The following is a 25,841-nucleotide window of genomic DNA, read 5'->3' on the forward strand; positions in this document are numbered from 1 at the left end:
GAAGTACTTTCTTTAAAAAAATTGTATTTATGAATATTTTACTGTTTTGTATGTTTTTATTTATGGATGTATTTGTGCTGTGGTTGCTTACGATGTCGCTGCCTATCAGTTTCAAAAAGAGCGGTAAAAGTTGGTAACTGCTAGTGAAGGGTCAGCAGTCTCAACTGGAAACTCGAAAGTATCTCAAATTTGCTCTCATGTAAAATAAATTTAGCTTCAATGGAAATTGTAATTTTGAGTGTTTCTATGGTGTTAATGCATCGTTGTTTTCTTAGTTTTCATACAAGTTTGTGATGTTTAATCAGTTGTGTAAATACAGTATATTCTTAACCTTATGTACTGTGTTTGTGTTTACAGTGTGGTTACCATAAATTAAACTGCGGGCAGGACTGAGAGTTTATTCTGCTGAGTCACATGTGATTAGCTGTTAGCAATACACGAATGTTCACTTGTATTTCTTCTAAACAATGGACAGTCGCTGCGGCAGAGTGTGAAAAGACAATAAATGCATTAAGTTTTTTATAAATAGAAAGCGTGAGCTAATGTGTTCACTCATAAAGTTGTGTTTTAACACAATATCATAAAACTGTGTAGCATATTAATTCCAAGTAAGGATGTTCGGATATCTGTAAACAATGTACATCTTTTATGACCCGCGCTGATTGAGGACATTGTAAATGAAATAACCTTTCACCTTCTTACATTAAAGGTGCCTGTGGAATTGTAAACAAACAAAACAAACAAGTGTTTAGATTCAGTGATTCTCACCAAAATGCCTCTTGTGTTACCGTTCAGGTTGAAGGAACGCAGTCAGTGCATTTACAATTACTATGTTTGCTTGCTAGCAGTCTTCTTTTTCACCACATTTATGGAAGCATTGGTACGCTCCCTTGAGCGTTATCGCCGCCAAATGTGGCGAAATTGGTCGCCCACGTCCTTGGTTGCGTGCACGATACAAAAAAAAAAAAATCGGGGAATCACTCATAAAGACATTGCTCCATAGCACTACTAGTGGTCAGAAACTCCACAGGGAACCTTTTATAACCAGGTTCGACATTTTGGAAAATGTTTATTTGCATTCTTGCCGTGAGAGAGATGAGAAAATCTAACGCTCTCATCTTCTTGTTAAATATGAAGCTACAGCTAGTAGCTGGTTCGCTTAGCTTAGCATAAAGACTGGAAATGGGGGGGGGCTACCCTGGCTCTGTCAAATGATAATATAATCCGCCCAACAGCACCTCTACTTGCTATTGATGAGCAAGTTATATCTCGTTTCTTTAGTCTTTACAAAAACTTGAGTGTTAACAATTCTCAACAAAAATTTGCGCCCAAGAAATAAATAAAATGAAATAAATGACCAAGGTGTTTCAATTTAATCAGGTGGCCATCTGGTAAGTGTATTTTGTTTAAATTTGACAGAGCCCGGCTAGCTGTTTCCCTGTTCTCAGTCTTTCTGCGAAGCTAAGTTATGCTATGCTAACTAGCTTCTGGCTGTAGCCTTGAATTAAATGGTCAGATATGAGAGTGGCAGCCATGTTCTTGTCTAACTCTCCACCATAAAGAGAAGGAGACCATCTCCCAAACTGTCCAACTCTTCCTACCTTCATTAACGTATCTGAATGCCACTGAAGACTGATTATCTGAGTCCAGCTGCAGTGGGCACGCTGATAAAAGGAGGCTTAATAAAAACAAACCAAAAAATATTTAAGCAGTTTTTACAAGCATGCAGTTGACTTACTGTGTATGAACTATTGAAAGCGTGAAAATTACTTGCTACTGTTAACTTGCATGGCTAGAGACTCGACAGTAGCCAACGTTGTTGCAGTTTCGTCTTTGGATCTGTAGGTGCAAACGTCTCAGGCTGTGCTTCAGCATCTGCATCACACTTAAGTGCTTCTCATTTAGGACGTGTTCTTCACAGTAACCTGAATTTCTGAGCGGGTTTCACACAGTCTCTGGTCTTCAGCCCTCAGGTCTTCCTCTCTGATCCGTTCTCAACCATTCCCTCCATGTCCATCGTGGACTCGTAAGCCTCAGTGACCAGCTGTGTTTGCTGCAAGACTTCAGGCACGGAGAAACCCTCCGCTGCCTCGACATGTCCCAGGGTCTGATTGGACACCACCTCCTCCATCACTGCGTCCCTCGACTCGATCACCACCCTCACGATGCAGCTGGAGCCGAGGCCTGTCGCGGAGTCCGTCTCCGGGTTTGCGGGGTCCCGGATGTCGCTGGTGTCCGGGGCGTAATCTGACTGCTCAGCGATCAGGGAGGCTCCCACCGTTTTAGATGCTCCGTTCTCACCAGAACCTCCGTCGACATCCTGCACTATCACGTTCCTCAGTTTCCTCTGCCGGGGGTTGTAGTTCTCGGTGCGTTTGTGGATTTGAATATGTCGTCTCAGGTGTGCCTGGAGGACAAAAACATGTAGAGATGTGAGGTTTAGGTGAAATGAGCTAAGGAGTAAAATGCAATTAGTATTCGTTCAGCCTAGCGAGTAAAGCAGAAACAATGTGTCGATTAACCGATTCGTTGATCCAGGAAATGAGTCTGGTAACGACGTAAAACACACAAACTTAAAAGAAATGGTCTTCTAGGGATAATAATATTGGAATTTAAATAAATATAAATTAATTACAAGTAAAAAAGTGAAAACAAAGCATGAACAAAGTCTTTGTCACGCAAATGAATTACAAATCATGTTTCAATCGCAAACACAAAGATACCCATGTTCACCTATATCTTTACAAATGTACACCTTGCACACACAATCAAAAAACCCTGCGCACACTCCCGTTTGGTTTTGTGCAAAAAAAAAAAAATGGACGAAATGATGAAAAAGAAGGTCGATAGAAGACGAAACACAACTGAATAAATGAAATAAAATCATTAGGGAAAATTGGGTGCCGTTTGCCCAACTCCTGTCCTAAAGGGCCGATTTTTTTCTAAAGGCATACATTTTGTTGTACTTATTGTGAGTGAGAAGGGGGGATTTTCTTTTATCCAGATAGACATTATACATTTCTTACAGCTGTCATAACCAACCCAAAAAAAACCGTAAGAACATACGAAAAGTCTCCGGCGGGTACCGTTGAATGGTGATGAATGAGATTTCTTTTTTTTTACATTAAGTGTATCCTCTAGAGCTGAAAATGTAAATCAGCAACTACTCTGGTAATCGATTAATAAAAGTCATTTTTTTAAACCACAAAATGCCAAAAATTCACTGGTTCTAGCTTCTCAAATATGAATATTTGCTGCTTTTCTCAGTCCTGTGAGAGTAAACTGAATCTCTTTGAAGGCATTCAAAGACGTCACCTTGAGCTTTGTTAGGAGCATGTTTATTATAGCCCCAACACTTAGTCTGCAGCGTGGGACACGGTGAACAACATCACACAGGCACTAAACACATTCAGGCACGTTCCCTGATTTAACTTCACACAAACGCTACCATCCCTGTCCACAGAAAAGTGACTCAGAGAGGATTACAGTAGCAGCCCCAGTGGCCTAATGGATGAGGCACTGCCCTCCTTAAGCCGACCATTCTGGGTTTGAGTCCCATCTCGGGTGTGCAGCAGAGTGGCGCAGCGGAAGCGTGCTGGGCCCATAACCCAGAGGTCGATGGATCGAAACCATCCTCTGCTATGTCATTGCTCTTATAAAGGAAAACAGAAGATCTTTGGGTTTCAGACAAAAGATATGTGAAGCTGTCACCCTTGATTTTGGGAAGTATTTTTCAATTATTCTGAATTTCACAGACTCAACAAAATGTCTTTTAATGAAGAAAACGATCTGCAGTTCATCGCAGTGCTAGTATTTTTCTAGCTTCTAGCTTTGAACACGACCAGGTCTTAGGAAGTCAGGAGGAAGATTCCTGTCTCAGTGTTGCATCTGTTACAGTCTGGAGAAACATTACGATTAAAGCAGCTCATCCTCTCAGCTTTATAATAAATTCTGTGAAGGGTTTTTACCCTTAAAAGAATTTTATAGACCGAACGAACGATTAATGGAGAAAGTGATCAGCGGAATAATTAATGGTGAACCCACCTGTCGAGTGAACTTGTAGCCGCAGTCTATACACTCAAACTTCCTCATGCCTTTGTGGCGGCGCAGATGAACGCGAAGTTGCTCCCTCGCTGGTGAAGACAAAAACCACAAAGAGAATCCGGGTTAGTGAGCCATGCTCCTCGGGACACAAAACGTGACGTACTGCGGAGGTAAACAGGTTCCGTGGTGCATCTGACCTTTGAAGGTTTTGCCACATATGTGACAACAGTGGGGGCGACCTTCCTCGTGCTTGCTGGCCTTGTGGCGGACGAGGGCGCCTTTCTCCGTGAACCGCTGCTCACAAACGTCGCAGCTAAAGGGACGCTCGCCGGTGTGTGTGCGGTGGTGCTTGTCCAGACTGGCTGGTATTAAAAACACGACGACAAATACATTTAACAACATCTGCCGTCAATGACAGAGAAATAGTCAGGGATTCAGAAATGTATCTCTGACTCCTCAGAGTGCTTGGATTCATCCAATAATTAATCTAATCCAGCTGTTTTGGAAGTCTGGCGCTGTGCACCCTGGCCCTTCCCCCTCTCTGGAATATTCTAATGTCAAAACATATATTGAGAGAAACAAAAAAGTAGATCTCTTTGGGGAATAAAGGTCTGGCCTCGAGGGATGTAAACAGTAGGTGTAACGTTGCCATGAATTCAGTGAGTTACGTCAGTTGTTTACATTTGGCAAACTGGGACCATTAAGATTGGGCTGAAGGCGCTCGGGTTCAAGTGCCTGAGTCGCCTCCGTGAGCCGCGTGTAACTGCAGGTCAAATCCAGTTGTTCCCAGAACACCTGCACGCACCTGTCCCTTTCAGCTCACACAGTATCTTTGCCCCACGTCTCTCCCTCCAGGGGCTGCGCCGCACAGGTTGAAAACCTCCGACCTAACGAATTTATTGTATTGAAGCTCACACTGAAGGCAAAAAGAGGCCGACCGGGAAGGGCGGCCGTTACCTTGCGTCCTGAAGGTTTTGCCGCAGAGATGACACTGGTATGGCTTCTCACCACTGTGTATACGCAGGTGCATGTTGAGGTTGTTCTTCTGGGAGAATGCGTGGCCACACAGGTTACAGACAAAAGGGCGCTCGTTTCTGTAACGCAAATTTAAAAAAACCGACTCAGTTAATTCACACGAATGCTCTGACAGTCACGAAATTCCCAGGTGCCCATTTTATTCAAAAGAGTTGTTAGGCCCCTCTCTTCTGATTAAGGCAGTACTGCAACAGACCAAAAAAAAAAAAAAACCTGTTCCACTACCTGTGAATGGCTTTGATGTGCATCTGCAGGCCGTTCCGACTGGACGCTCGATGGCCGCACTCCTCACACACAAACGGCTTTTCACCTCGATGTTTGGCCGCTTCATGCACACGCAGCTCCGTCCGAGTTAAGAAGGTCTTGGGGCACTGGGGACACTAAAGATGAGATATCGTTTTAACAGAACGAAAAACGACGAGCTCCAGCACCGGCAGGCTCAATTCTCATTGAAAGAAAAAACCCAAACACTTACAGCATGTGGTTTCGGATAACCATGGACCTTCATCATGTGAATCGTCAAGTTTTTCTTGTACATGAATTGTTCAGGACAGGATGAACACTGAAAAGAAAAAAAAAAAAAAATGACGCCGTGTCAATGAATGTATTTTTATTAAACCTCATTTTAGATGTGATATAATTTAGTGTCGTGCATGTTTGTCGGCTGCGGCTTGCACCTTGTGGGGCATTTCTCCTGTGTGGGACACAACGTGCAAACGTAGCTGTTCTTTTCCGTTAAACGTTGAGGAGCACGTCAGACAGGTGTACGTCTGGAGTTGAAACACAGCACAAACACCGACGTTACGCTTTCTGTCTTACTTGATTTTGAATTTTTGCTTTCGCATCAGTGGAGCTGAAACACTTTTTTTTTTAATTATTGTTACTCACTTGTACTCTGGCACAGTCTCTGATCTCATGTATCAAAAGATTCTCCTTCCTGAAGTACCTCTTCCCACATTTAAGGCAACCAAAGGGCCTCTCCCCTGTGTGCCGCCTGTGAAAAAGACACATTAGTAGCTATTCGTTCAACAGTAATTCGAAGTAAGAAAAAAATGCAGAAGACGTAAACCTGTTGTGGACTTTGAGGTAGTATTTGCTCTTGAAGGATTTGTCGCAGACAGGACACTGCACGGCGTCCTTCTTGGAGTCTTCCTCCACGGCCTCACCGTTCTCAATTCTCTCCGCCTTACTCTGGGCCTTGCGCTTCCGTGCCGTCGACGTGGACGGGGCCGAAGAGGTGGGCTCGGCAGCGGGCACGTACTCCTCGTCCGAGCCTTCGGCGATCCCGTCGAAATCCCCCGCGTCATCATCTTCCTCCGCCTCCTCCATCACCCGGGCGACACCATTGTCACTGATGTCAGTCTGTGACTCCGTCATCTGCAACATAGCACAAGACAAGCGTAACAGCCGGCACCACGTTCATCTTTTAAATCACTTGTGGTTACGTGTAGTAGCAAATGCCCAATCACTGTAAAGCTTTTTGCTGCTCATGTTCATGTAGAGTACCTCAGTTTCACCGGTTGGGCGAGCTGGGTTTTGATTGTCCACGGCGGCATCACCGCCGTCTTTCTCCGCGGGAGCATTCGGGGCTCTCTTGCCGGCTGTTTCGGCCACTGCAAAATCGGTGGTGGGGCTCTCATCGGTCACCAGTCGCCTGGGGCCCTTCACTACACGCCCGGAGCGGGTGGTGGTGGCCGAGGTAGTAGTGGTGGCAGCCATGCTACAACTGGCCGTGTCAGTGTGGAGACTGGACTCATCTTTTGTGACTGCAAGCAAGTTCTCTTTTTTGACCGAGCAATGAGGGGTTGTGTCTGGTGCAGCCTTTTTAGGTCTGCCTCTCTTACGCTTGAAAGGCACAGGGTCCGCTGACGTTTCCTTGAACTGCTGACAGAGTGCCAGCGCCTCTGGCACACACAGGCTGGCAGCCGCGTGCTGCACCTTGTCCAGGTTGTCAAGATCCAGCTTCAGCTCCCCGGTGTAGACGAAGTTCAGGAGCAGCTCCACGCCGTCGTCGGGGCACTCTTGGAGGCAGAACTCCATGCACGGTGAGGCGGGCATGTTGGACTGCTGGAACAGTTCACTGAAGCAGGCGAGGACGTTGCGATGGGCGAGGTAGACCACCCCACCTCCCACGTTCAAGGCTGCATCACAAAACCTCCCTACTGCCCTCTGCTGGTTCAGGGAGGACAGGACGCGCTGAGCGTGGTGGCTCTCGGCTGCGGGCATCCCTCCAGCTTCACTGTACATTTTCGCTGCATGGGACACATAAACATCATACTGTTTGTATATATAATGGTTAAAATGTATCTCTGACTGATTGATTGACTGATTGCAAAAAGACAGAAAAAGCAATTAACAATTATCAGAATAGTTGGTGATGAATTTTCTGTCTAATTGGTTCAGCTCTAATGTACAGTAGATGCTGTATGTTGTTGTCCATTGTTTATTTATCTGTTTTTATCTACTTGCCAAACATAGCTGCCGTATCTTATGTCTGCTTATCTCTGCTGGCTTGCTGTCCTTGTTCGAGCTGTCGGCTGTATTGTATCCTCCTAGAGCTAAAATGATTTGTTATTTAATTGATTGGTCGACCAACAAGTAGTTTTTTCAAAGCATAAAAAATGGCAGAGAAAGGCAAGTCCCAGCTTCTCAAACGTGAAGCTTTACAGCTTCTGCTCATCTTATGTGTCAGTAAGATGAAAATCATTCGGTTTTATGGTCAAATCGATGAGGCGATTGATCGGAAAAATACGCGTAAGATTAGGAAGAATAATAAAAATAATTATTAGTTGCTGCCTTGTATCCTCCTATACATTTGTATGTAAGTACATTGAGAGCCAGTGGAAACCAGTCACATTCCTTTTATGTCCAAACATACTTTGGCCCACAAAGCTGGTTCTGATAAACAGTGGCGGGAAGTAACTAAGTACATTTACTCAAGTACTATACTTAGAAATGTGAGACACTTGTACTTTGAATTTTTCTTTTCATGTCACATCATACTTCTGCTTCACTACATTTCAGAAGTAAATATTGTAGTTTCTAATGCACTACATTTATTCAACAGCTTTAGTTAATTTACAAATTAAGTTCTTTGCATGCAAAACATAAAATATGATGCTTTATTATAGATTAAACTATCCAACAGTATATACAGGTAGAGCCGAAAACATTAGAAGATTAATTGGCAACTTTTCTGTTACCTGTCAGAAGTAATTTTCCATCTAAAAATACCAAATTTGCATGGTTCCAGTTTCTCAAATGTTAACATTTGCTGCTTCTCCATTTAATATTTTCCATAATTCGAATTTATTTTTTGGTCATTTTAAGGTTTGGATTATTGGTTGGACAAAACACGCATTATGAAGATGTCAGTTTGGTTTCTGGGTAACTGGTGATGGTGGATTTTTACAAACCAAATAATCAACCATTGAATCAAGAAAATAATCAGCAGATTAATCCGCAATGAAAATCTTTGGTTGAAGTCCTATACAAAATAATTAAAAATCCAACCAACTACAACAATAAAATGCTGCTTTAACATGAATGCATGAGTAATAATATTTTAATGATATAGAATATATATATGATATGAATGATATGATATATAATATAAATAACAGTATAAGTCACAAGGATCAATTTTCTGCATCGAGTAATATTACTTCACTACTTTTTAACACATTTTCCTGATACATACTTTTACTTAGGTAATATTTTCAGTGAATGACTTTTACTTGTAATGGAGTATTTTTACAGAGTGGTATCGTATGAGGCTGCAAGTACAACATACGGAGATTAATTTGAAATGCATAAAATCAAACCATAGCATATCTGAGAAAACAAGACTCTTGAGTGGCTGTTGAGTATTTAAGAGGGCGAGATACAGGGTTTCTGCAGTGGTAATCAATTCTAATTTAAGACCTTTTTAACCAAAGAATGCAATTTAGTATCTTTTCATGGTCAAAGACTGACAGAAAAGCCGTAGGGAAAATAAGGCCCACGCTCATTTGAATTGAGTTAATCAGTTACTGGGACCTGGACCCAGATAAGTGGAAGACAACTGATGGGTAGATTAACAAATTGAATTTAAGTTTTTGCTAAAATGAGCTCCTTGGCAAGCAGTGATAATAATAATGATAATAATGATAATAATAATCCACCGCCACACGAGTCTCACTTGTAGTTTATAGATGTGTGGTGTCTCCTGACAGCCCACAACCTCATACAATAAAAGTTAGAACTTATATTTCTGTCTACAGCAGGCAAGAAAAAAAATATTCAAGACCTTTGTAAATGAAATTTAAGGCCTTTATTTGAAGGAACTGAATTCACTGCTTTTTAATAGTTGTCAAGGGCTGCAGATGCCCTGTGGATACTACCTCATCAAATTAAGTGAGCCGGTTATTCCATTTAATGACTTAACGAATTATATTCGAGTTAACGATAGCTACCACATTAACTGTGTTGATCATTAGAAAAATAATGTATTCTAGTATATTTTCCCGGTATGATTATATCCCTACAGTTGAGACAGCTTTTTAAAAATTATTGCAAACCCCCGTCTACCTGCGCACCTCGACGTTTATTTCCTAGCACGGATCTTTAAAGACGCTCCCTTAGCGTGGTACTCACTCGACAGCTGCATTTCGACACTCACATCTGCAGGACCGATCAAAACCGCTTATTTACTCGTATCTGTTGATACGCTGCACCCGCCTCGGATGTAATGTAAATGGGGTGAGGGGGAAAAAAAAAAAAAAAAACAGCCGAGCCTAGCTACATGCACCTTGTTTTCGTTTCTTGTAGGCCCCTAAAAAATTGCAAAAGGAAGAGGATGTGACGGTATTTACGCGACAGAACTCCGGGAAAGATGTTTGTTGTCCAGTATTAAACAACAACATTCACAACATTAACAATAAACCTCCTAAAAAAGAACGTGTTTATTTGTGGCTACGTTGGTTTTTTATATTTTTTAATCTCCAGTTTAATAGGCTAAAAAGAGGGGAAAAATGGAAAATAACTTGATCGTTAATAATAACACTCCGGGTAATACCATAGTCGACCATCTGAACGCGGCGTCTGTTTGTGGCTCACACATGTTAGCTAGCCTAGTAGCACTGCCGTATTAACAGCTGGCCAGCTCCTGGGATTCGCTTTGGCAAATTATGAACGCTCTCCGCGTAGTGAAATCGCAAAGGGTCATCTCAACAGCCCTGCATTGATTTTTTTTTTTTTACACAAGCAGGGGGGTAAGTTTTCTCCACCTGAGTGCAACGGCAGTAGCTAGCCTACCAGCTAACGCTAGTTTCTTGTTAAGGCTGTGATAGTTAGCCCTGAAAACTTCACGCCAAGTTAAAAATACACGTTTCATTGTTGTCTGACATCTGGTTCCTCTTTAACGGTGAACGTATTGACTACTCAGCCTCACATGTTGAGAAATTAAAGTTAAAGAATTTACACGGCTAAATTACCTCGTTTTTGTGTTGGCATGGTTAGCTTAGCTTTGGACTTCTATCGATATTGTCTGGCTGCTAAATCAAGCTAGCGGTGGCTAATATGTTTTGAAAAACAAACGTCGGTTAGGGCTGCGACCAACGACTGTTTTTTTTTTTTAAATAATCGATTTGTCTAATTATCTTATTATTATCGGTTAACCGCTTTAGTTAGTCTATATAATGCAATCGGAAGATGACCCAAGCGTCATGTTCTTGATCTAGACCTGGTCTGTTGTGGTCGAGACAGGGGGGAAGCAGTGAAATCGCTTTTTTTTTTTTTTTTTTTTTTTTTTTTTAAATAAATGTTTTCACTAAGAGAAAAGAGATTTCACAAATCTGAAACTGTCTTGTCAACTGTTACCGGCATCTACTTGTTAATCAAGCCCGGGATTGATCAGTATAAACGCAGGGGGGTTTAAGCTAGATCTGGTCTATTGATGTACTTTCTGTTTTGCTTTCATGAATAAAGTATAGGTTCCACAAATTTGAAAGTGGGCTTCAAACAGCAGCGAGGCTTTGCCACACTTGTCACACCTGTGGGATGCTGTGGCCTTTATTTAGGGTACATTGTTTTCCTGCTTATGCACAAAAATGGGGGTGTCTGGTAACAGATGAACCAGGATGTCCAACACCCTTCAATAACAATATGGGGATCAAAAAGGGGGAATCAGTCCCTCATTATTTGTCATTAAAGTTTCCCTGGAGTTTCCCCTTAACTGCCAAATCGGAAGGTAGCTTCAGCGCTGTCGGAAAATAACGAGTCCAAGTCTTCAGATGTCTTGTTTTGTCCAACCAGCAGTCAGAAACCCAAATATATTCATTCAATTGACAATTGTATAAAACAGAGAGATCCTGAAATCCTAATATTTGAGATGGTTGAAAAGTAATATTTGCTTGAAAAAAAAACTTGCACCATTAATTGTTTACCAGAAGATATTAAATATATATAGTTATGAATAACTAGTAAATGGTTTATTGCCATTCTGTGTTCACAGAACTAATGAAACTACAGCTGAAAAAGTTAGTTGATTTAATCAATTAGTAGATGAACAGAAAATCTAACTGCAACTGTTGTTTTTTTTTTTTTTTATTGACATTTTTATGAGTAATTTTTCAAACAAAAATGCCAATGATGTACCTTTTCTGCTTCTCCAACACAAGTTTTATATCATCGTATACTGAACATGTTTAGTTTTTTGACCATTAATGGAACAAAACATTTTAAGACATCAACCTTGGCCTGGAAAATCGTGAGGGTGTTTCTTCCTATTTTTTGCTAATTTTCTGCCCCTCTCTTTGCAGGCTACCCCCTTTGTTTTTCATCGGCACCCACATGAATAATTGTTGATTAGGGAATTATGAAGGTGAACAAACAAACACAGGGTAAAGGCCATACTAAATCTCAGAAGTGGAAGGATGTGAGGGGCAAACGATGCAGGCCTCCCATCACTTCCTCTGAACTCAACTCTACTCCTGTCATGGCCAGGATGATAAAAGAGCACCAGGCATCTGTGAAGAAAAAACCCAACGTCAAGAGACTGAAAAATAAGGCAAAGTCTGTGTCCAACTGCAAGAAAAACACTCCTCAGTCTGGAGTGAAGAAATCTTACAGGCAGGCTAATGGAAGTTCAGTATTTGCGATGGACAATGAGTCTGATGACTCGCAGGACTGGAAGGAGTATTCCCAGTCCATTCATGGGAACGGTGTGGAGACCTCGGCTGACACGGAGGATGTCAGCCCAGGTAGACTGGAGGGAGAGACTCTCCATTACTGTGCAGAGAGAGATGATCGGCGAAAACATGCAGTACTTGTCATGCAGAAGGATCAGGTATGCTTCAGGTCATTTTTGTTGAAGGATCAGTCAGATTTGGCAACAATTAAGACCAATTTTAATCCATTTTAGTCCATTTCTATAACTTAGCATAACATTACTCTCCCGCAGACCCTTTGTTTCCGTGGGAAGTGCTTTTTGACCTGCCTGTATGGTCGGGTAGAAGTGATGGGTTTCACTATTGAAGAAGGCCAGCAGTCGTATCCACTCTTCTCCCCGGCCTCACACTGTCCACTCACCATTAGAGCACTAGAAAGCTCTGATGACACCAGAGATGACAGAACAGAGGCTTCATCCATCCTCCGAAAGTATCTGTCATCAGGTAAACGCCTAAGCAACCCACCTTCCATTTTATTAGAGAATGATGTGTTTATTTTATGATCTTTTTTACATATTTGAGGTTAGTTGTTATTTGCTGACACAGTACCGAGCTGCCTATTAGGAAAAGATTGCACTGAGAGCGTGTTGTTCGATGCACTATACTTTTCTTTGAATGTGGTTTGTTTTTTGTAGCGTCGCAGAAAAAGCTGCTAAAAAGGGTTATGTCACACTCATCCATCATCCTACTGGAGCCCATGGAGACGCTCCTGACACGGTTTATGTCAAGCCTCTCAGATCTCAGTGAATTGTTCAGCCCCCCGATGGTAAGCTGACTGATATTTTTACATTTTGCTGCTATAAATATTCACCAGGGATAGAACTGGAAACAGCAGTCCGTCTCATATATGTCTAACAGAAGCTTTTCCTCGCCGCTTGTTTGTAGAGCGAACTCATGTCAGCTGTTCTTGACACGCCTCTCAACGGTTTGGGCATGATTCCTCTGGTCAGAACCATCGAGGGCCTGAAAATGTCAAAGAGCTACAGAGAGGCTCTTAGCACGGTTGTCAGTGCCTGCAGAGGTAAGCCCTCAGAGGATGTAATGTCAGACATGAAATTTCTAATGTACATGTGATGGGAATTTTCAGTGTCTGTCTCGAGTCTGAAAAAGCACCTCGAGTCACGTCGATGTAACAGTCCTCGTAAAACCGAGTTCCATTTTCCTGACACTTTGAGCAAGGCACGAGTCTGACTTAAATACTGTCAAATTAACACAAAGGCTACAGCGCCGCAAGGTTAAACGCACGGTCTGTCTGAGCACGGAGATACATGTATCACCATTATCATCCCTTATGCACAAAGAAAATAAGATCAGTGTACTAAACCATGAAACACTATAAATGAGCCAATTTTAAGTTGCTGAGTAGAGTATTTTCATGTTAGATCACCCGATATTAAAAATCATGCTATCCCAACACAGTGCAGGGAATAAGAGATTTAAAAAAAATCTGATAAGATGAATGAATGAGTGTCCAGCAACATGCCCTCACATAATGATTGTGAGCATATAGGAATTAAATGAAACACCCAACTTAATGTCTTGTCACTTTATTCTTGTGCATTGCTGGACATTATAAAATAGGCAGCAGAAATCAATATATAATATCTTATCGACCATCTCTCCCTCCCTTGTTTCCTGTCATCTATCCACTATAACTATTTGTGATTTTAAAAAAACAAGAAAACAAAAAACAAAAAAACTGGAGATTCACTATGAGACGCTGGGCCGAGTCTCCCTCGCACTCTCGATGGTCACTATATAAAGCTTCAATTGTATAATAAGTTTTAAAATACATCGCTGATGCAGCCTGTGAGAGAAGAGAAAGCACTTTTTCATCTTCATATCATTAAACATTTCATTTCATCAGGGACACTGTTCCCTGTTGTACATCAGGTGCCAAATATCGCAGCATTGTAGCTGTTTCCATAAGAATCTTGTCAGGTCTTTAAACAGCCATTTATAGTATGTAACAGACGTCTGTATCTGACTAACAAGACGTCATTACTTTAATAGACTGGTGAAGCCAACACAGTTATGTATTCCTTGTCCGATAGTGGCTGAACACAACCACGCACAACGATCACATTTGACCCTGCAGTGGCAAATTATTGGACACATGTCTGTTACTCACAGGGGACATGGACGGTTGTGCAGTCATCCTTGTATGTGGCAGCAAGAATGTGGGGAAGTCGACGTTTATCCGCACCCTCATCAATACCTTACTAAATCAGTAAGTTCTCGTCATATTAACATACCACGCTTTCTTCATTTGTATATATAAAATATATACAGATATTTTGTAATATTTCAATTTTTATATGCCCATATTTTTCTATACAGTGCATCCTTAACATGATCTGTTGTTGATAAGATCCCTGTGTGTTATACTGTACAATTGGTTATACTCTATTTTAATTTGTTGCCGATATAACATTCCTGTAGATGTCATTACAGTTCACCTTGACAGTCAATGTAGTCATGGGATGATAATATGGTCGTGTGTGTGTGTGTGTGTGTGTGTGTGTGTGTGTGTGTGTGTGTGTGTGTGTGTGTGTGTGTGTGTGTGTGTGTGTGTGTGTAGCACCACTTGTGTAGATTATTTGGAAGGCGACCTCGGTCAAACAGAATTCACCCCTGCTGGTTGTCTGTCTTTGTCAACTGTAAGAGAACCACTGCTAGGTATGTTTTTATCCTCTTGTTACTTCACATCACGTCTTACACATCTCAGTATATCGTTTAGTAATATTTTAGCTTGATTCCATAGGGGGGTTGTGTTTTTTTTTTTTTTTAAGTTGTGTGTGTGTGTGTGTGTGTGTGTGTGTGTGTGTGTGTGTGTGTGTGTGTAAATGGGATTGTTAAAGACATTTAATGGTGGGTTATGGGCCAGACTACTCCTGGGCCAGGACCAGTCCTGCAACTGGTTTTTGTAAGGATTAAACAAATGAGATAAAACATGGGATGGACAGAGCCAGGCTAGCTGCCCCCCCTTTCCAGTCTTTATGCTAAGCTAAGCTAAACGTCTCCTGCCTGAATGTTCATATTTACTGTAGTCACATGATAGCAGTGTCAATCCTCTCATCTTACTCTTGGCAAGAAAGTGAATAGGTGTGTTTCCCAAAATGATGATTTGTTCCAAATGTTATTCCTGTACTGTTCATGGTAGGTTGGATTAGTATACTTATATTGAGTTGTTTTCAGGTCCACCTTTCACACATCAGCGCACACCAGAGCACATGATCTACTATGGTCAGTCGTCATGCGAGTCGGACTTAGACCGCTACCTGGAATCCCTGAAGTCCTTATGGCGTAGACGATCCCAGAGCAGAGAGACTCCCGTCATTATCAACACCATGGGCTGGGTCAAAGGTCAGCAGTGAAAGAACACGAAGAACTTTAAATACACCAGTTGTAGACAGGGCTGTCTGAACGTGTGCTCGTCTGTGCCGTCCACAGGATTTGGATTCCAGCTGCTAGTGGACATGATCCGCTTCTTCCCGGTCTCACATGTCATCCAGCTCGGTCATAGTGGCATCACCCAGTGTCCTGCCCTCAGTCCAGAGTTTCTCAGGACGGCACACGGCTGTCAGACGCACCCACCTGCCCAGACCGCTCTGGACGAGTTTACAGAGAGCCACAGTCCCCCCAGAAGCTACACTCACCTTATTGTACAATCAGAGTTTCAAGGTGCGGGACGTCAAGGGACAGCGTAAGTACGCCACAATCAGCCTGTGTCTGCATTAACATGCAACAGCTTTCGCCATCCAGACCCACTTGCTTTATTGTCTATGTGTGCATTGTATTTGACAGGAAACACCAGCGTGCTAATGAGCACAGAGAGCTGTCATTGCTGGCCTACCTCAGTCAGCTGCAGTCTCCTGAACCTGGACCAGTTAGACCCATACACAGCCTCACCCCATTCCAGGTACATGAGAAGGATAATGCAGCAGTTGTATTGTTGATAGGAGTTCCAGTTTTTTATTATTACCTCAGAAAATAGTTAAAATTGTCTTAGTTATGGGTCTTTAAAATCAGGGTACCAGGGTTCAAAATTCACAATGAGGAGCCAAAGGGCGGCGTCACATATTCTGTATCTGCTTTTTCCAGCATTTAAAGAAATGGTTTGTCATTTTTGGGAAATCTGCTTATTCCCTTTCTTGCTGAGAGTTAGATGTCGAAGATGACTCTGATCTGTACGCTGTCGTGAAGCCGGAGTCAGCACCCGATTAGCCTAGCTTAAAGACTGGATGCAGGGGAAAACAGCAAGTGTGGCTATGTTCAAAGTTTAAAAAAAAAAAAAAAAAAATTCACCTACCAGCACCTGTAAATTTCACCAGTCACTGATCCAATAGCCAATAAATAGTTTGTATAAAGATTAAAAAATGAGATATAACACGTTAATAAGTGCCTGGCTATTCTCCCTCTGATCCCACAGGTGCCCCACACAGCCGTGGCTTTAGGTGTGATCCACTGCGAGGTGGTGCCCAGTCACATGTTTTATGCAGCCAACGCCGCCCTGGTGGGGCTCTGCTGCCTGGCAGAGAAAATAACGAGCAGAGGAGGTCCAGTCCTGCTTTCCCAGGCACCCATCTGTCCATGTGTAGGCTTTGGTACGTACCCCGTCTCCTCTCTGTGTGAATGGTCAGTCAGGCACCGTAGCACGAATTGACCTAGCTTGTAAAAAAAATCAAAAATCACACTCCTCCCATCTTAGAGTCATCACTCAGACAGATCTGAACAGAGAGATATGATGCACACATTTTTAGATGCAGTGTAACCTACTCTTTCTGAGGTTATAAATGTCTCAGATTTCTATTGTAGATAAATCTAAGAAATCATATCTTCATAAATGAAAAAACTTGGCTGAGATTCATCACATTTTTAAGTGTTCTTCAGTAATCAGGTAACTCAGCGATGGTCGTCTTTATATCCATTGGTACACTGCAAACAGGAAATGTTAGTAGCTAATTCTATATGGTTTTAAATGGTGCAAATTTGCCAGACTGTAAACAACAACTCCAGGCTAAAAATGGGGCTCAAGGTGTCGCCCACAGGAAACTCCATGGCGCCATTGTACTTCCTGCTTGCATCCACGATGGGAACTCTAGTTTTGCACTATCAATATTTTTTGGTTTTTGGACATTACTCAGGCATTTTAAATTGCATAATATTATTATTTAGAACATGTATAGTACGATTCATATGCAAAATTCTGGTATGTCTGAGTAGCCCCAATTAATCTGATATTAGCAATATAGAGGTTGCCTGGCCGAAGCCCTCTTGGAGTGGATTTATTTCTCTAGGGGAGGTTGGTTTAACATTAACTGTGCTGGTCAGGAAATTTAATCCCATCTGGAGCATGTATGTGGGTAATTTTTTTTTTTTTTTTTTTAACCCCAACCCCAGTTACAATTATAACTGCAATTACCTGCTGTTTTTCTTTGTACTCACATGTCCTCCGGCCTTTCTTATCCTGTCTGGAGCAATGTCCTTTTATTTTAAAATGAATCTACATGTTTTTTTTTTCTGTGTGAAGAGCTGCGTATCCTTTTTCCCATATTGTTTGCCTTTTGGCACATTTGCACCATTAAAACTGCGCAGAATGAGCTATTAACAGCTCCTGTTTGCAGTGTACCCATGGATGCGCAGACAACCATCAGTGGATTACTTGATTACTGAAGGAAACGTAAAAGGCAAGCTCTGAAGCATCTTTATTCCGTGATTTCTAAGCAGATTTATGGAAGTTTATTCAGGATGGAAATCTGAGATAATAATACGTGTAAGTTACACTGAATGATGTCGATATGTTTCATGTTTTTGTGTAATAATTTGACTGAGGTATGACTTCATTTCACCCCGCAACCCCTTCAACTCTCCGGCGTCCCTTCAGCGAGGCTTTTGGCTTTGTTCTGCAGAATATCCATGTCTGTTACAGACCATATCCTGTAATCTCCTGATGGTCATAACACCATCTGGAATGATGAGTTAAATTACCGAGGAGCACAGTGAACATTATATTCCCCGCCTCCCCAGTGTGATGTTAAATCCTGTTAAGACATGTAGTGTCTGCTGAATAAAGGAACTGAAACTGAGCGTTCAAAGGTTTAGAAGAAACCAAATGTCAAAAATCAACAAATTGTTCACGTTTCATGTGTTCCAGGTGTGCTTCGGGGTATTGACATGGCACGAGGTCTGTACTTTTTGCTGACACCTGTAGATCCCTCCATCCTTTGTAAGGTCAACTGTCTCCTACTGGGAGCCATATCGCTGCCCTCCTGCATCCTCACAACACAGGTCAGATGACGGTTCTGTTCTCTGAAGCACACTACTCCTCAAACAACATTACACCTCCATAAAACTCATGACTTGCTACATAGATATCAGCCCAAAAGCTTTCTTCTACTGTGACTTATGAAACCTGCGTCTGTGTTGCAGCCCGGCTTTGAGGGAGAGATGCCCTATGTCACTACGGACTACAGTTTTGATCTCACTGGTGCCGGAAAGTTGCGAGTCTTCAAAGGACTGATGAGACCGGGTCAAACAGGGATGTAGTGACTTTTTTCTACAAAGCATCAGTTTATTGCCCTTTACCTTCTCGACTGGTGTCCTACGCCAAACCAGTCAGCACTGGCCTTTGAATGTACAGAACTGAGGTTGAGTTGGGACAGTTTTTTTTTTTTTTGGACAGAGCTGCCAGAAATACAGACCTTGCAGGAGAAGATGGCGGCCTTCCTGGGTGCTCTCACCATGTCTTACAACCTGCTACTGTACGTACATTTGACGGGGCTGTGAAGGAGTTTTGAGTTTCCGGCTTTTCTGTCACTTGGACAATAATATCATCATCACGTTGTAGTTAAACTTCTTGTTTGATGTCTCTTCTTTGTAGGTGACATTCCAAAACTGAAACCATAAACCTGCCAGATATTAAATGAGAAACAACTTTTGTTCAGACTTTGCTCTTTTCTTGCTCTCAAGTGCTTTTCAGACCAGTGTCAGTAGTGGTTGTTACAATTGCTATTTGTTTCACACTCTTCAACCAGGCAATGGCCATTTAACCAGTCTATCACAGTATACAGTATAGCCCCAAATTCAGACAGTAGTTTGTTCCTCTGAGACAGTATTGTGTTTTTATGACAGTCAAAATGTTTCACTGAAATGGCTCTATTTTTATCGCTGACAAACTCTGCTTTAACTGTTGTACGTTTGTTATTGTGCTAAATGGTCAAAAAAAGTGTTCCTGCACTTAAGGCTCGTTCAAGAGGTTTTGTAGATGTTTACAATTTCTTATGTAGGCTCTTGTGGGATATAAAAGCTAAAAAAAAGAATAAATAAAGATAATTTTTTGTTTTTTTTGGTGCTACCTTTCGTACCACAAGGGGGCAGCAAATATATGTTGAGATTTTGCTCTGAGCACCAGCAGATGTTCACTAACAAAAAGTCTCAAGGGCAGGAAAACTGCAATAAAAACTGTAAAGACACAATCCTATGATACTGAACTTTAATGTTTCATAATGGTCTTAAAAGCAAATCAATCTTAATATAAGAAACGAACACCACAAGAGCAACTCGCCATTGCACGGAGACTGACATTTACGTTATCTGACCGGAGGAATGGAAGGAGGGCTCTTGGTCGTAAACAACCGCTCACGGAGTGGAGGATTGCTAATTTGTTAAGCGGGCTGTTTTAACGGCCCCTCTCTGCCCCCTCGCTATTCTTTGTTCACTGTTCCCCACCTCTTTATTGAGGCCGGGTGCATAGAAACACAACACAGCGCAGCGACATTTTGGCAGAGTCATTGTTTTGGCTTTGTCAGGTCAGATGTTTTCCCATAGACCTCATGCAAGCCAAAGAGAAATCCCAGTGTAGCGGTGCCACTAGACGGCCTGCATGTCCCTGAATGAACAGAAACAACAACAACACACATCTGTGCGACGTGTTCCAATGCAAGATTTAAATTCAGTGCAGTTACAAGCACCAAACAAAAACCACAGATGTTCTGAGTAAAAGATACGGTTCATTCACCCTCTGGATTCGTCCGATGCTGTGTGTGACGTGTGTGTGTGTGTGTGTGTGTGTGTGCGCAAACTTCAAATGAGATCTTAGAATATGCTAAACTTACGAGGCACTGAAGCTGGAAAGAGAAAGCACATAAATAAACCACCAATGCTACTCAAAAACAGAATTTGAGCTGAAATTATCAGTTGACTATCAACTGAAAGAAAACGGACAATTTTTGAAATACTGAGCTTCACCCAAAAAAAGCATCACAGACACCCGCCAAGAGGCAAACGCCTTGGGCGGTGATAAACCCCTGATTTTTCTCAAGTAGTCTGTGCCACGCTCACGTGATGTCTTTCCTCCCAGACAAAACATCATCCAACAATCATCTGCTGCCTGCAAAGACAATTGTGCTGAATAAACAAGCAACGCAGAGGCAGTGTGCCATTATAACCGCTCAAATCCCCCCTGTTCGGTCCAGAAATTCACGGGTGTAGAGAAACTCCACAGATCGGGTGGAAAATTTGATGATGTGGTTTGAGTTTTTGGAACAACATGGAAAATAACATGGCTTGAACAATGTGGTAAGGGTCCCCAAGACAAAAAATTAGCTGCTGGGCCCTTCTCAACCCCCCATTTGTCACAGTTTTGTGTGTTAATTTCACCCACGATTTGCTGTCCGGGGTAATCTGATTTAACACAAATTCATTTAGGAAAATGCACCTTGTAAACACAGTATCAGTTGAAATAACAAAGGCCTTAAAACTAGATTTTGATGCAGGGGGCCCCCCTTCAAGACGGGGCCTAAGATCAGGTAGAGCAGGATGCATGAAAAGGCATTAACGTTTGTGGATCTTGTATAGCAGTGCCCCCGCTTTGGTTTGGGGATGTTTACACTCAAGCAGCTCCAGCCAAACTTGCATTAGGTGTGCGTTGCATCCGTCAGACACATCGGTGGATCCTCATCCACAGTCTTTTCCTCTCTTTTGAAATGAAAACATACCGTTGGCAGGAGAAAGTGCCTTCAACCGACTCAAAAAGATTTAGCGTTAGCACGAGCTTACGCTATAGCTAAAACTGATAAAAATCTGCTAGCGGCGGTCGTCGCTTCAGTCGACAGAATCAGCGGCCGTCGGCTGCAGATGAGAGGCTGCTTCTGTTTACCTGCGTGAGAATTCAAAGACTCGTCGTTCACAAAATTACTGTGGACTTCGAGAGATTTGTATTCCACCATTGAACCTGCTATTTGCCCCACGAGGACGGGAAGCTCGACAGGTTGAGCTACAGGTTTAACTAAGCAGGGTCTCGGGCCCAGGGCAATGGCCTGCTTTTTTTGGGGTCACAGAGATTTCTAGCTTTATCTGTCACCTCACTCCCTTGAAAGCGGAATGAACAGAGATGGGTATGTTGGATAATGTGTTCACTCTTTTTGACTACTTTCAGATCGACGGTACAGACGCCTGAGTGCATGGACAGGCGATGAGAACATGGGCCCCTGGGCACAGACGGGTAAAAGGCCCCCCACCCCTTCGACCACCAGACTGAAAGAGACACGAAACGACTAAGAAAGGACGTTCGTAGTCGTTTCGTGTCTCTCTGTGGTAATTTTTTGTCTCTTTATAGTCGTTTTCCATCTCTTTGTAGTTTCTGGTTTCTTTATGATCGTTTCGTGTCTGTTTCTGTTTTTTTGTGTCTCTATGATAATTTTTTCTCTTCATTGTCATTTTCACCTCTTTATGGCCGTTTTGTGTCTCCTTATGGTTGCCCTGTATCTCTTTTTAGTCATTTTGTGTCTATGGTCATTTTGTCTCTTTATGGTAATTTTGCGTCTCTTCATGGTCATTTTTCATCTCTTCATGGCCGTTTTTCATCTCTTTATGGCCGTTTTGTGTCTGTTTTTAGTCATTTTGTGTCTATGGTCATTTCTCTCTTCATGGTCATTTTGTCTCTTCATGGTCATTTTTCATCTTTTCATGGTCATTTTTCATCTCTTTATGGCCGTTTTGTGTCTCCTTATGGTTGCCCTGTATCTCTTTTTAGTCATTTTGTGTCTATGGTCATTTCGCCTCTTCATGGTCATTTTGTGTCTATGGTCATTTCGCCTCTTCATGGTCATTTTTCATCTTTTCATGGTCATTTTTCACCTCTTTATGGCCGTTTTGTGTCTGTTTTTTTGCGTCTCTTCATGGTCATTTTGTCTCTTTATGGTAATTTTTCATCTTTTCATGGTCATTTTTCACCTCTTTATGGCCGTTTTGTGTCTGCTTTTTTGCGTCTCTTCATGGTCATTTCGTCTCTTAATGGCCATTTTGTGTCTCCATCTGTTTGTCTTGCGTCTCTTTGTAGGCGTTTCGTGCCTCTTTGCGGTTGCTGTCTGTCTTTTAACTGAGCTCCGTGACTTTCAAACAAGAAATCTCAACAGTCACTTCGCTCTGGGGCCCCGGCCCGACCCCTCGGGTCCCTGGGCCTGTGCCCGGTAGGCCCTCTCGGTAATCCGCCCCTGCCTTTTGAACTCACACAGGAGCCGACTGCACCTCTGGTCTGTGTGCCGAGGGGTGGACGTGTTGTCGGTGCCTCTGGCGCCTCTAGCTGCGCCACTGCGCCACTAGCGAGAGAAACTGCAGTCTTTGTGGATCCAGGTCGGTCTGAATGAATGGAGGGGAGCCGATGGTCGGTCGGAGAGGCGGCGAGACGAAGCGGCGGACCGTGTGCTTTCAACTTCGGCGGCGCGCCGTGCAAAGTCGGCAGACGCGAGTCGCTCCACGGAGCCGCCGCTCCGAAGGCCCCGGAGGGGATTATTTCCTCCTAATCCCGATCCTGCGCCGACCGGGCTTCAGTGACCAGACGCTGTTCGCCGGAGGTCGAGCTTTCTTCTTCGCCCGTGTGCCGCCAGCAACAGGTTATTTGCAGCTTAGCACGGCATCCGACTCGCAGCTGTAGCCCCGGGGGTCGTAAGATCTGCGTGAACTTCTCGCCCTGGGAACCGAGAGATGCTTCCCCCCCCCCCTTTTCTTTTCTTTTCTTTTCTTTTTCTTTTTGTTTTTTTGGCCGATCTTTTCCGTGCCCTCACCCCGCAGCTTTGTGCTCGCCGCCGACCGGATCCCGCAGCCCGAGCGCGCTGCGTCTGAGAGGAGGGCGACGGCAGAAAATGAGAGAGAATATGAAAAAGCCATAGAGGAAGGACCGGTCGTCAAACCGTAGCCGGGGGACTGACACGGAGCCTGCAGCACCGACAGACAGACCTGCGAGGGAGCCGGTGTCGGCTCAGTGGGGGGGGGACATTTCTTCTTCTTTTTTTTTCTTCAAGAAGGACTGCGTGCATAGATGGTGCCAAACAAGTGGACCATGAATTCCGTTCTGCACAAATCGCCACCAAGGAGCTGGCTTGGGCTCAGACTGCGACTCAGTAAGTAAGAATTCACCAGGTGAAGCCGCTGACCAGCCTCGTCCACACGCCACCATCGCCGCCCCCCGTCGTGGGCAGGCTGGTCGGATAAGTCAGCATCTCGAAATCGGTCACCCGAGTGCTTCGTTCTGGAAGAGAGAAACACCTCGAGTTTCTCCCTTTTTAAGAGCTCAGATGGGAAGGGGAACAGAGGAGCTCTCAGGGGCTTTGATCCTCAGGCACCAGATCTTTGTTTCGTGCCCCCCCCCAGGTCATCAAAGTTAATGGCTTGATTTGGCAAGTGACCTGAGCAGATGCCCCAGCTGGAGGCAGAGAGGACAGCACACCCTGATCTGAGGTTCTCCTCTTGATGAAGGGAAAACCCCGTATACACTCAGATGTTAGACATGGCCTCCACTAAATCTCTAACTCGCTCTGTTTCCTGCATGTTCCCCCCGGACCTTCTTACCTGTCTTCCCCTCTCCCAGCTCAAAATTAAGATCAGAGTGACCTAGTCTCCTCTAGGGCTGCAACTGACTTGTTTATTTATTTATTTTTCACTAACCCATTCATCTTTAGTCAGAAAAGTGTGAAAAATGCTCATCGTGTATTTAAATAGTTGGTTTTGTCCAAAACCCCAAAGGTAACGCGTTTATAATCGTAGACGACCGAGAAAAAAAGTAAAGAAGTAAATATTCACATTTGAGAAGCTGGAACCAGGGAATCTTTGCTTTGAAACGATCACGATTTGCTGCAAATTAATATTCGGATCAATATTAATATTCAGTCAACCAACTGCTTCAGATCCAGACTTTTCGCAGAAGCGAAACCCAGTGGTTTTCAGCTCCTCTCGCAGGCATTACATGTGTGACGCATGTGGCGCTGGCAGCTCACGGGTTCGTACAGTAAGTCAAGTGAGCATCGAATTAAAGTTTAGCGGCCTTAATTGGTTAATTGGTTGAATCTGGAACCCCTCAGTGTTCCAGGCCACCCGAGTCTTAAGCCTGTCTTAAACACACTGGTCTAATCCGGGACCAGATGTCTTGTCTGGTCTCTGTCCACAACTGAAGAACACAAACACAGACTAGAGATCTCAGCTCTTTACTCATTGATTCACTGCTGTGGTGTTAAGAGTGTCAGTCATCATAAATGGGGACGTCTGCAAGGGGGACACGCCACGCTCTGGGTTAAATCAAAGCTCTCACGAGTGTGTTTTCCTTTGTTTAGTTCACAGCCCAACACTTTGCTTTGGTCATTTGATGCACTCATATATCTGAATATCAAAGGCATCATCTGTCGTTCACACACAAATTTGACTGCGGGTATTTGGCGGATTAGCGACGATGTGAAATTGTGGCCTGTAATCTAACAAGGGTTCCAGTCAATTTAGAATCTATCTTATCGGTTAATGTGCAGATTAAGTTCTTAACAGCTGATTAATTATTTAGTCTATGTAATGTCTGAAAATACTGAAGGAGGTCCATCACAGTCTCCCAGAGTAAAGGGGACATCTTCAAATGTCTTCTTTTGCCCGACCACCAGTCCAAAACACAAAGATATTCAGTTTACAAAAAAAAAGCAGCAAATCCTCCCATTTAAGGAGCTGGAAGCAGTGAATTTTTATTATTCTTTTTGCTTAAAAATGATTTAAATGATTTAATCAACCAATCGGAACAGTTGCCAATTTAACCTTTGCCGATCTACCATCAGTTTACTGTTTGCAGCTGTAAGTCTCGCCCCAAGGTCCATGTGCTAGCTGCTGGAAGCTGATCGAATTGTAGAGGCTCAGATTTCCAGTGTTTCTAAGGACTTGAACGATTTCTTGTCATTGACGGCTTTAAAGCTGTGGGCTAGAGTTCATCCTTGACCTCGGACACAGCAGTTGACAGAGCAGTCTCATCACCAGGTCCATTTAGTAGCTGTTCCGGAGCTTTAGATCGAACCGCGGGATTTTTCAGCACGTAAAGGATTTCTCACCCGTGTTGGCTTTAAAGCTGAGGCTCAAAGTTTATTCAGGTCTTACAAAGAGCAACTGAGGAAAAAAAAAGTCTCGCCGCAAGGCCCATTTATTAGTTGTTCTGGAGTTTTTGATCGTGTCGCACGATCTTCATCCGTACGTGGTGTTTGCCCAGTTGGCATGGAATTGTGGATGCTTAAATTAAAATCTTTTTTT

At 43.1% G+C, this 25,841-nt stretch overlaps 3 protein-coding genes and 1 non-coding gene across 8 annotated transcripts in view; 3 read left to right on the forward strand and 1 right to left on the reverse strand.

The window, feature by feature from the left end:
• Nucleotides 1–1,117: 1,117 nt before the first annotated feature.
• Nucleotides 1,118–10,819, reverse strand: zbtb48 (zinc finger and BTB domain containing 48). 3 transcript variants are annotated; one of them, XM_040153235.1, is made up of 11 exons: nucleotides 10,802–10,819; nucleotides 6,586–7,331; nucleotides 6,149–6,456; nucleotides 5,968–6,073; nucleotides 5,757–5,849; nucleotides 5,555–5,641; nucleotides 5,305–5,459; nucleotides 5,002–5,138; nucleotides 4,242–4,406; nucleotides 4,045–4,133; nucleotides 1,118–2,407 (listed from the first exon to the last, which is right to left on the reverse strand). In XM_040153235.1, exons 2-11 carry the CDS (start codon nucleotides 7,324–7,326, stop codon nucleotides 1,970–1,972), a joined length of 2,319 nt encoding a protein of 772 aa, XP_040009169.1. In that variant the 5' UTR covers nucleotides 7,327–7,331; nucleotides 10,802–10,819; the 3' UTR covers nucleotides 1,118–1,969. The 3 variants fall into 3 exon arrangements, with proteins under 3 accessions (XP_040009169.1, XP_040009166.1, XP_040009168.1); XM_040153232.1 differs by lacking the exon at nucleotides 10,802–10,819 and adding an exon at nucleotides 10,554–10,795; XM_040153234.1 differs by lacking the exon at nucleotides 10,802–10,819 and adding an exon at nucleotides 9,715–10,041.
• trnam-cau lies at nucleotides 3,571–3,642 on the forward strand. Its single transcript has one exon. It is a non-coding gene; the product is annotated as a tRNA-Met (tRNA).
• On the forward strand, nucleotides 9,712–19,227 carry nol9 (nucleolar protein 9). Of its 3 annotated transcripts, none has more exons than XM_040153238.1 (13): nucleotides 9,712–9,819; nucleotides 11,880–12,406; nucleotides 12,521–12,731; nucleotides 12,923–13,053; nucleotides 13,173–13,308; nucleotides 14,421–14,517; nucleotides 14,869–14,966; nucleotides 15,486–15,653; nucleotides 15,741–15,993; nucleotides 16,095–16,209; nucleotides 16,720–16,894; nucleotides 18,445–18,578; nucleotides 18,720–19,227. In XM_040153238.1, exons 2-13 carry the CDS (start codon nucleotides 11,936–11,938, stop codon nucleotides 18,834–18,836), a joined length of 2,106 nt encoding a protein of 701 aa, XP_040009172.1. In that variant the 5' UTR covers nucleotides 9,712–9,819; nucleotides 11,880–11,935; the 3' UTR covers nucleotides 18,837–19,227. The 3 variants fall into 3 exon arrangements, with proteins under 3 accessions (XP_040009172.1, XP_040009171.1, XP_040009170.1); XM_040153237.1 differs by lacking the exon at nucleotides 9,712–9,819 and adding an exon at nucleotides 9,826–9,924; XM_040153236.1 differs by lacking the exon at nucleotides 9,712–9,819 and adding an exon at nucleotides 9,940–10,331.
• A 3,585-nt stretch (nucleotides 19,228–22,812) lies between these two features.
• Nucleotides 22,813–25,841, forward strand: part of plekhg5b (pleckstrin homology domain containing, family G (with RhoGef domain) member 5b) — a 78,109-nt gene continuing 75,080 nt past the window's right edge. Inside the window, exon 1 of the mRNA XM_040152770.1 lies at nucleotides 22,813–23,689. Within this exon, the coding sequence (XP_040008704.1) occupies nucleotides 23,608–23,689 (82 nt within the window). The 5' untranslated portion in view covers nucleotides 22,813–23,607. The remainder of the gene's footprint in view (nucleotides 23,690–25,841) is intronic.

This window comes from Xiphias gladius, chromosome 18 (genome assembly GCF_016859285.1).
Source record: "Xiphias gladius isolate SHS-SW01 ecotype Sanya breed wild chromosome 18, ASM1685928v1, whole genome shotgun sequence".
Taxonomy (NCBI): Eukaryota; Metazoa; Chordata; class Actinopteri; order Istiophoriformes; family Xiphiidae; genus Xiphias; species Xiphias gladius.